This window comes from Sinocyclocheilus anshuiensis, unplaced genomic scaffold (genome assembly GCF_001515605.1).
Source record: "Sinocyclocheilus anshuiensis isolate Anshui unplaced genomic scaffold, SAMN03320099.WGS_v1.1 scaffold1549, whole genome shotgun sequence".
NCBI lineage: Eukaryota > Metazoa > Chordata > Actinopteri > Cypriniformes > Cyprinidae > Sinocyclocheilus > Sinocyclocheilus anshuiensis.
The window spans coordinates 427,742-439,050 of NW_015538373.1; the positions used below are offsets into that span (position 1 = coordinate 427,742).

Genomic DNA, 11,309 nt, shown 5'->3' on the forward strand with positions numbered 1-11,309 from the left:
AGTACTTAGTATATTTATATTAGTATACTTTGTATATTTAAATGAATCTACACTTGCAGATAATATATTAATTTAAAATAAAAAATATATAATAATAAAAAGTGAACTTTGCAATGTTGTCACAATTAAAAGTTAGATTTTAAATTGTTCTTTTGTCGTGTTTTAAAGAAGTAGACATATTTTGATGTGTTGACTAACATATTAAAGCACATGTAAAAAAAAAAATATATAATTTTAACTCTAGTGTGTTATTTGATATTACATTTAAAGTTAATATACAGTACTTTGAGTACTAAATTTCAACTTGTACATTCATCAGTACATCAGTTTAACCATATGTCAAAGGCAATAAGTAATATTATTTATGAAATTACTTATAAAGATGTCTGTAAGCAGACAAAAGCACTTAATGCCAGCTAATCAAATTTCATTGAACTGAATTAACTGCAATACATTTTCATTTAATAGCAATTAAAATGCAATTAAGTGTCCAGAAACATTACATTCAATTCACACTCAAGCATTTTATTTGGTATATTATTTCCACAATAAGCATTCTCTGCTAATGTATGCCTAAAGTGTACTTCTTTTTCACAAGGCTTGTCATACTTGAAACTTTTAATAACATATCCCATTGAAGTATCCTTTTCTGTATCTCAAAAATACATGGTTAATCATTGGCTGTCACGTTCAGCTGCAGATTTGCTTGGTTGATTACTATTATTTAAATAATATACACATATATTTTTAAATAATCAAAATTATAAAACTGAAATATTGAAAACTGATAAAATTGTGTGTGTGTGTGTGTGTGTGTGTGTACATGTTGTTTTCTATGCCGGTGGGGAATTAAACCTGAATACACACTGACTCATATAGGGACTCTTGTCACTGTGTGGACCTAAATCGAGGTCCCCATGGGGAAACAAGCTTATAAATCATACAGAATGACGTCGGTTTTTTTTGTGGGTTTTTTTTGAGATTGTAAAAATGCAGAAAGTTTTCTGTGAGGGGAAGGGTTAGGTGTAGGGTTGGTTTAGGGCCATAGAATATACGGTTTGTACAGTATAAAAAACATTATATCTATGGAGAGTTCCCACAAGGATAGCAAACCAGACGTGTGTGTGTGTGTGTGTGTGTGTGTGTACACAGGTGTTAGGTAAAGAAAATCAGAAAGTACCACTATAACACCAGACTATACCCAGGCTGTCACTGGTGCTTAAATACACAAATAAACAGGTGCATGAAGCCCCTGCTATAAGTCTATACCTGATTCATATTAGAGTATATGCTGACACCGTAAGAACAGCTTGGCATATGTTGAGAACGCAGTAATGACGAAAACAGCTTGGTTGTGAAAAAGTAATACTGTAAATAGCTTGTTTCTCTGAGGACATTGCAGCCAACAGCAGCTGTGGGGCTATCAGAAAGAAAGAGGCAAGAGCAGTGTCAGATAAAGGGAAATCTATTCATAACTGAACATCTCGCTTACTGTAGTGCCGAGATTTACTGGAGGAAAGGTACTGGACCAAAGGTAAATTGTTACATATAAATGAAAATGGTCAAATAAATACTGTACAAGGTCCCAATAAAAATGATGTACATCTTGAAAGATCTAAGAGGAATTACAGTCAGTGCTATGCTAGGTAAAGTTGTTCTAATTGGTTGCAAGGGTGTTGCTAGGCAGTTGTGAAGCAGTTGTTAAGGTGTTCTGATTGATCATTGTGTAGAAACAACTTTAACTCAGAAATTGCCAGGAAATTTCACAAATAATTACAAAGAATCAGCAAGTACTCATCCAGCTAACAGGGAACATTCTCAAAACTTAACTCACAACTCAAATTTATGAAACAAACGTTCTTCCATGTTAATAGAACATTTGTTCAGAGTTATTGGTTACACTTTACCTCAATAGTCCACCATTCTACTCACTCTAAGTATCTTAGCAACTAAATGTTTTTAAATGTTACCAGTTTCAGAACATCTTGATAAAGAAGTAATATTCATAAGTAGCATTCCAATAATGTTTGCACAATTATAAAATGGAAAGTTCTCAAAATGTTTGCACTACCAAAAAGTAAAAATAAATAAAAAAAAAAATATATATAAGAAGAATTCAGTGAATAAGGCACATACTCTGTGATACATACTATACGAGTTCAGCCACTTACAGTCTGGCATGTTTTAATGGAAGCCTATTTAAAAAAAACAAATCCTGAGTTCAGAGATTTTGAAGGGAAAAAAAAAATCTGAAAAGTTTGTGCAATAACAATATGTTAGTTGGGTCAAGAACACAATGAAGCATCATTAATATATATATATATATATATATATATATATAGATATATATAGACACTCTCACTCAGCTGGCTATAGGATTGATTGACAGCTCCACCGGAGGAACCACAAAGCTCTTGCTGACTGGCAGCCAAAGGCCTTGACCCAGACTGTAGGATGACCTGCAGCGTGAGGGACACGAGAGTGTAACGTGTCAGCTGAATTTCAATGACCCTGTGGAACATGCTGCCTATTACAAGAAAGCCACACTGACCGAGAGAGGAGAAGATCTGTTCTCCACAGCATGCACAAATAAAGACCATCAAACTAGACAGTAGTTGTGTGCTAATGACATATCCAAAGGTCTTTAATAAAATAAAAAAAGACATTGAAAATATACACCACAAATCTGTAGAAACGATCCAATAAAGAAAAGGTCAAAGGGTTTGTATAATGGAAAATAGGATTTGTCACATTCTTCACAATGAAAGACTTCAGTGTAGGCATACTCTTCATTTCAGAAACTGTCGGCAAATCCACGACCTGTAAAATATCATTGCGACTCATTTGGTATGTGAAGAGTTTTAGCCAATCATACCACAAATATTTAATTTTGTCTTAAAGACACAGTAAGGGTCAAAGAGTGGGTGGCAGTGTTATTCTTGTTTTGATTTTGTTAATTAAAATAAAGCTGAAATTAAATAAACCTTTATTATTATTACTATTATTATTATTATTACTAGCATTAACTCTTTATTTGTAATGCAGATTAATGGATATGATTGCATTGTCTAGAATCTTAATTTCAATGAATCTAAAAATAGTTTTTCTCATTATTTACTCATCCCAATAAAGTTAATAAACAAACAAACAAACAGTGTAGGAAGAGACTGCAGGCTACCATGATGTTTTGTCTATTACTGAAGATTTTAAAAAGCATTACGATTCTTTAAATATCTTGCTTAAAAAAATCACATATGTGACATGCACAGTATATTAACTATGACTGACTAATTCATTATTTGTTTATTAGCACCATCATTATTTTGTTAAGGTAACTGAAGAGCTGAAATAATTAAGCTAATATAATACTAATTTAGCCAGTGAATTAATATTCTGTGAATTAAATTTGTATGATAACACCGCACTAAAGCTCAGGTCTGAGTCTGGCCGGTCGCTGACCTTGGATATAGACAAGCACATCTGAATTACTCTGGATCAGTGCGTACTTCCACTCATAAATAAGACAGCGATAGCCCAGGCCTTGCTCCGGCCCATCAATCGACACTTCGGAGGGCATCGATTGCTTTCCTCAGTCCACTATCAGTCAACTGCTGCCAGCTGAACTAAATGGCTTGAGTCGTCAGGTGGTTAAGAGTGATGACAGCTTGGGTGAGTAAGAAGAGAGTGAATGGATGATATCAATTTCATTTATTTTCACCTTAACATTTAGAACCAAAGGAACAAAAAATAAAAAAATCTGCTTCAGGCTTGTAGTCTGAAAATGAGGAAAATAATGGAATAGATCTTTGTGTTTAATTAACGAGAGACAGAGTTTAATAGGGAGAATCAAAGTGAGATATTGTCATCACATCAGCTAATTTGTTTTAGTTAAAATTGCTGAAACTATATGGGTGTCACGGGTTGCTACTGTGAGGAGCACAGAGCGAGGAACGAAGAGACCAGGAGTACAAAACAAAGGAGTTTAATTGTCTTTTTCAGGGAATCACACGTAGCACAAGGAGATGACATAAACAATTCCAGACAAAGAGACTCAGAACAGGCTAGAACTAAATAGGGCAGATAACGAGGGGCAGACAGGTGAGGAGGATGACTAATAATGAGACACCTGGAACAAATCAAACTACATTGGGACAGGAACAGGAAGGACCAAATAAGGAAAACAGGAACTCAACGGGAACATACACGTGACAATGGGTGGGCTGCATGACAAAATCCCAAAATATTTAATGGTATGAGTAATTTTATATCACAGTAACTGTATATATGACAAGATGCAAAATAAAAAAAAATATATATATTTTTTATATACATATATATATATACATACATACACACACACACACACACACACACACACACTGTCTATATTAAATGCCGCTGGATTAACTACATTTTGCATTAACACACATGTTCTTTCTCATCTTGACATGTTTCACTTTTATGTGTATAAAACTTAAAGCAGAAAAAAATGGAATATGTGACTCTGCCTGCCTTACATACAAACATTTCACTGCAGTTTCCAGCTGAAATGAACACTAGAGGCAGTAAAATGCCAACAACTTTTGCTTCTGTGTTATGCTATACTACGGTATAAGTACAAAACACTTTTATCCTAATGGATGATTTTTAAATGAATACAGTTTTATGTTTGCATCACATAACCAGGTTTTCTGACATAGTGAATTTGCTCGGAAGCGCACCCGGTACAGCATTGCACTTGCAGTGTGAAGCACTTGGGTGTGATAAAAGAGATCAAAGACTTGTAGACGAAAACTAAAATAGCATGGTTTCTTCAACAAATGTGTTTTTCTTCACATTTGCTATTATTGGTTTAGGATTAGTGTCGGTGGTACACTATTTTCAAACACGAAATGCGTTAACCTTTTAGCACTCACCGGACATTTTATTTCCGAATTGCAGTGCATTATCCAACGTAATAAAATGTTGCAACAATCATGTTTAATTGTTTCAGAGAAAATGGAACACACTATTTAGTGCCATGAAACAGCAAAGCACATAGCTCTTTTTGCAAAAATGTACTTGGCTATGTAAATGTACTTGCTTATAGCACCTCTCGTGGAAGTGTCATCTAAAAAGTGGCAGGAAATGTACCTGTATTTTAAGTTTTGCAGAAATGTAGGAAGAGTCACATATTTCCAATGAGCTTGGTTAGAAATATCAACATGCATCATTCAGACTGCAGTCAAGCTTGCTGCAATCCATGTGACGAGTTACATCGGATATTTTAAGGGCAGAAGCTTTTCAGTCTGTCACTCCTGCAGGACAGAAACATTGAGAAATCCAAAGTGACGTGCTGCGGTTTGTGACCTGTCCTCGTTCCCTTTCTATCGCCACCATTTTCTCAAGGACATGAAAAATAAATATACGGAGCCACTAAACACTAGACCCTGCTTTAAAACAGAAAGAGGCCCAGGGCTCCAGTAAAGCTCCCTCCTCTTTCAGGTGGAACATGCCTAGGGCAAATCCTACCAGGAAACCCACAGTGCTGCCCCGCAGGCAATCTGTGAAGTCCTGTGTTCAGTATGAGGGCAACTGACAGCAGGCGGGGAGGCCCTGCCTGGACTGGGACACCCCGGGGATTGTTGTGTTCAGCATGGGACCTTATTTTGGAAGACAGACAGGTGGGGAGGGTCTGGTTCTTACCTGAAAATCTTCTCTGGAGCCTGCTCCCCTGTGACAAGGTCATAGCCTCTTTCCAGGTTTGAGTAAGGCCACGGTCTGTGGGACGAACACACAAAAAAGGCTTTGTGAGTATAAATGCTAAGGGTTTTAGCTAAAAAAAAAAAAAAACAACGGAAAAACAATAATAGTAACAGTAATTAACTAAATCAGGGGTGTCCAATCCTGCTCCTGGAGAGTTCCCAATGCCCTGCAGAGTTTAGCTACAACCATAAATAAATACACCTGAACCAGCTAATCAGGGTCTTCAGGATTACTCGAAACTTCAGGTGTTGCAGCTAAACTCTGCAGGAAGGTGGCCCTCCAGTTTCAGAATTGCACAACCTTGAACTGAGGTTTCACATTTTCTGAAGAGAATGTCAGAGGCGCTTATCTGAAGTGGCGAAAAAGTCCATTACGATGCTAGGATGCTGCAGTATTTCTAAGGTGTTGCTAGGTGGTTACTAAAGAGAACTGGGTAGTTGTTAGATGCAAAACTAACCACTATGATTCCACAGTGTTGCTATCCAGTTGCCATACTTTACTTTCCGATACAATCATCACATATTAGATCAAACTGGGGTTGTTCAAAAACATTTATATTTTTCAGCACAGCTTAACGTGCTTAAACGTGTCATATCCTCCGGGTTTGAGCGCAGTGACTGGACTGCATTATATTGTCGATAAGATGGTGATTAATCATAATAAACATGGTGCAATAATAAAAACAATAACATTAAAAATAAAATGAAAACATAAAAAAATCGAATGTGAAAAAGGCCTGCTTGCTTGAGTGAGTTCATTCCTCACAAACCCCCTGTAGTTTCTTCATGAAACCCAGTTTGGGAAACCTGGATATGATGTAATATTGTTAATAATAATGAATAGAATACATTTTCTTTCTCTTTGTATTTTTATATCCATATGGTACAAGAGTATCCTATTCAAATCAACGTAATAAACGAGTTGGGTCAAAATAAATCGAAAAGTAATCTAAAGTAGTGCAATTTTATTACCTAGAATGTATAATTTAATAGATTATGTTATTACAATTTTTACAATTTCTAAGTCATATACGCAGCACTGTCCTATGTTGTGTAAGTCTCAGTCTGGAGTCGATTTCTGGGCTGAAAGTTCTGGTGTTGTTTTATTAGCCCAGCTGTTTGCATGAGTGAGTTCATTAACATGCGCCGCAAGAGTCAGGAAGAGGAGTTACTACACTTGGCATGAGGTGAGGTGATGAATCACATCTCTCTCTGTGTTACAGTCTTTCTCTTGCCCCTCCTCATCTCCCTCCTGTCCTGGCTTTTAGTTCAGCCTATTTGTGAGGCGTTGACAGAGTGGTTTGCAGCACTCACCCTTCATTGCGGCCCCAATCTGTGCGGACGCAGAGATGTTTATGCTCGGGGTCAGGGGCATAACCTTCCAGACAGCTGCATTCCCCTGCAGAGAGCACAACACAGTGACAGATTATGTTCATTTATCCCTCTGGCAAATCAACCGCATGTCCACGTGGCACCCAGTGCTTTCGCACACACATGGATTCGCTCCAGACAAAATGCTTTCAAAGTACAGTTTGTCCTATATACAGTCAAGCATGGGTGTCGCTAGGCCATTTTTAGGGGGCTATAGCCCCCCTAAAATGATTACTCAGCCCCCCTAAATATTTTGCGATTAGCTACATAAACTGTACACGAATTCGTGATCGTCTCAGTCCCCTTTAAATTTCATATGAAAACGGCGGCAGACTTCGGCTCCTCCCCGTCTTTCAGCGCGTTCTTCATTCCGCAGAGGCGCAGAGCGAGAAACAGAGGACAAGGTGTGTGTTTATCGATAGATTGTTACAATATCTGCATCTGTGCAGTTCTTTGTCATAAAGACAGTTTACAAAATATCATGGGGGAGCAGTCAGTCTTCCATTGCCATTTTTATTTGAAAATTTTACTTTTAATATAAAACATATTAATTACAGTGCATATGGCAAATAGTTTTGCATACTTGAGCTAAAGAAAGAGGGTTGTACTAGAAATTCAAGCAGTAAAATTTTGTTTGTACAGCAAACAGGTGTGTGTGTGTGTGTGTGTGTGTGTACCTACTTAACCATATTTTGGGGACAAATTTGTACCCAAAAGTGAGCTAAACATGACAAAATCTCCAAAAACCTCCCTTTGGGGACGTCCTCATTTGTAAAACTGGTATAAAAATAAAGTAAACAAAGTTTTTTTAAAACTGTAAAAATGCAGAAAGTTTCCTGTAAGGGGTTTAGGTGTAGGGTGATAGAATATACAGTTTGTACAGTATAAAAACCATTACGCCTATGGAATGTCCCCATTTAGATAGCTAAGTAAACGTGTGTGTGTGTGTGTGTGTGTGTGTGAGAGAGAGAGAGAGATCAGGATTCAGGAAGTCTTGTATGGCTTATTCAGTACTCAAATGCTATACCTATCTATGCAGTACAGTGGAATACAATAAGTTGCAAAATGCAATAAGTTTAGTTTACCACCTTACCCTATTAGTCAATCATTTTGTATTGTATTTATGTTTACTATTATTTTTTATTATTATACCCTCATTGGGGGCTGAGCCCCCCTAAAACGAAAATCTTAGAATCGCCCCTGCAGTCAAGTCAAGTGGGAAGAGTGACATGAGCGAGCTGCTTCTGTCTCTGACGCCTTCACTATATCTTGAAAGATATCACAGAGCTACTCAGCTCTCAGAAGGTGATGCTAGGAGCCGAGGATACGAGAATGATACAGCTCCTCTGGGAAAGAGGGATCGTGGGGTGAATCTCAAGAATGTCATAATTGAAATCAAAAGCATGACTTCAATGAATATACTGTTGTATTGTGTCATGTATGCATGGTGTGAAAGTCACTGAGGCAATAACAATGTTGTATGATAACACAAATACTTTAAATATATTTAAATATCAATTCATTTAAATATCAATATCAAAAAGGGGAAAGTATTGCCATGTATTCATGTTAAAATTACAGAGAATAGAAGCTTATTTTTGCCACAAATTCAGATTTTATATATCACAGTTCTGAGATCATATTTTGCAATTCAAACTTTGTTTTTCTCTCAGAATTATGAGTTTATATCTCACAATTGTGAATTTATACCTTGCTATTTCTTTTTAACCATTTGTTTATTTATGTTCCTTCCTTCAAACAAGCTTCTATATGAGAGTGAATAAATGATGAAAGAATTGTCAATTCATTTTTTAATTAATTATTTTGTTTATCGATTTTTTTGTTTTTGTTTTTAGAGATTTAACTTTTTGGAAGACTGTAAAACTATTCTGTATATGTGTATGCATTCATCTCTTTTAGACATGAGCTCTATAAACGTCGATAACATAGAACAACTTTAAAAAATATATATAGTAATAATCAGCATGCCTTAGATATACTTTAATATATTCAGAAGAAGCTTTAATATTTGTTTCTGGTCCTGTTTATTTCTGTCATCAATGTAACAAATCATACAGTAAAATTTCCATTGCCTGCTGTCTTGCTTTATTCATGCATATGGAAATCAAGATACTTTCTGGAGTTGCCTAGAGTTTGCAAGCTTATGATTCATAAAACAAACCGAACAAAAATATAAAAGTGACTTAGGAAATTTAAAACATACTCTAACTAGCATACTCTTCAAATTAAAATAAAGGCCTAATCTGAAAAGCAAGAGCAATCAGATAAAATCAAGTGTACTTCACTTGAATATGAAGGATAATTTCAAAATCAGCTCTGGCTGGAGGGGAAACGAAACAATGAGAAAAGTCATTTTACAAACCGCACAGGCAGACATTCATATTTCATGAGCTGGAGCAACGGATATTAGAAATAATATGCACCCATCTGTACTCCTACCATGATAATGATATTCATCCTATTTAAAAGCTCCCATTTCACGGCTTATTCTTGTGAAAACAAGCACATTTAGGCACATATTGCACTGGAACAAACAGAGAAAGTGAAGTAGAGGATGGACAGGCCAATGGCGGCCAACCGTAACTAACATACAATAATGACCAATAGAAGTAATCTATTGCAATTTATTACACAGCTCCCTGCAATACCCGATTCAGCAGTTATTACTATACAAAATGCTAAAGAAATAAATTATTTGCAAGTTCTTCTTTCAGTATTCATACTGAAATATTTTTCTTAAATATAACATCAATAAAATTTTTACTTGCACTTCCAAAATCTGAATATGTAAGGGGTTTTTACAGATGTAATAAAAAGAGACAAAAGCAAATACATGGGACATGGTGGTGGGAAAAATACGGCATGGGAGGAAAAAATATTTTTAAAATCTTAAAACTCTTGAGCTCCACCGAGAAACTTTTCATTCACAATGGAGCAGTTTTATTTTGAACTTGGAATCAAGTATAAAGAAATATATATTTTTTTTAGTTTTGGGACATTCTGAAACGTTTAACGTGGCTTAATGTACTAAAAAAGTGACACTGGAGGTCCAAATTCAGTACACACCTTATTAATAAAGCATACTATTCACAGACAAGCAGAATAGCCCAGAATATGAACAGAAAGTGCTAAATTGCACGTTAAGCACCACCCATAGAAGCTGTTATAAAGAAAATGATTAACATGGCTTAATGAACTTGCGAGAGAATGCAAATATATTTTTTTCCTCCTACCCCGTATTTTTTCCACCACCATGTCCCTTTTATGAACCGCCTAGTAGTGGCACTTAACAAAAAGACATGAAAAAGAAATAAAAAAAAAGGAAAGAAATAAAAATGTCTGGCAGTTTGAGTGAAACTGCACACTCAGACATAACAGAAGCAATTAGTTTAATAGCAGTGTGCTTAATAATTCATTTGCTGTGAGCGCATATGCATATGCCAGATACCTGCACCATCAAATCTGCGTGGGAGCAGCCCTTCTGTTAGAAATGGCAGAAAATGAGCCTTTCCATCTTTTAAAATGAAGGCTCAAATGCACTAAAACGTTCCTACAGCACTAAGTGCTGGTCCTGCAGATGATTTGCCAATTATTCTGATTTAGAGGTTTCAATCAAACGGCTCTCAATGACGATTTGAGCTACTGTGCAGGTAGATTGCCTATAAATGGTCGTCCTTCGAAGGCATGTGAGGTTATAGGCTCTCTGAAGAGAGTTTGTGTATGCGATAGAGACTTGGAGAAGTCATTGAATTTTTTTGAACTAAGTTGCAGAATGTTTTAAGAGACTCTCTTTGAAGGACTCATGTTCACACTTAAAGAAAACTGTACAAATAACATGTAACATTCAAGGGTTCTTTACAATGCATGCGATATGTGTTTTCCTCAACGTTTCTGAATGCCTTGACTCACTCTAGTGTACTCAAATATTGCAGGTTACCAGAACGAAAAATGTTGACTGTATTATTTAGCAAAGTTACTTCACTGTGAAGCTGGATGGCTGTTTTGATCTTACATTTTACAGTGCACACAAAAAAGTGTCATTCACTCAGCATTTAATTTCTTTGGCGTTTAATATTTCTTGATTTGTTGTTTTAAGATTTTACTTTCATGAATTTCACCCATTTAACAGCTAATTGTATTATGTGTTCTTAACATTGGTTTTCATCTAAATAT

General features: G+C 36.0%; 1 protein-coding gene across 1 annotated transcript in view; it reads right to left on the minus strand.

Annotated features, from left to right (window-relative positions):
* Positions 1-11,309, minus strand: part of LOC107683760 (astrotactin-2-like) — a 496,105-nt gene that overhangs the window by 203,861 nt on the left and 280,935 nt on the right. Inside the window, 3 exon segments of the mRNA XM_016479817.1 lie at positions 2,363-2,459; positions 5,686-5,760; positions 7,059-7,143. Of these exon segments, the coding sequence (XP_016335303.1) occupies positions 2,363-2,459; positions 5,686-5,760; positions 7,059-7,143 (257 nt within the window).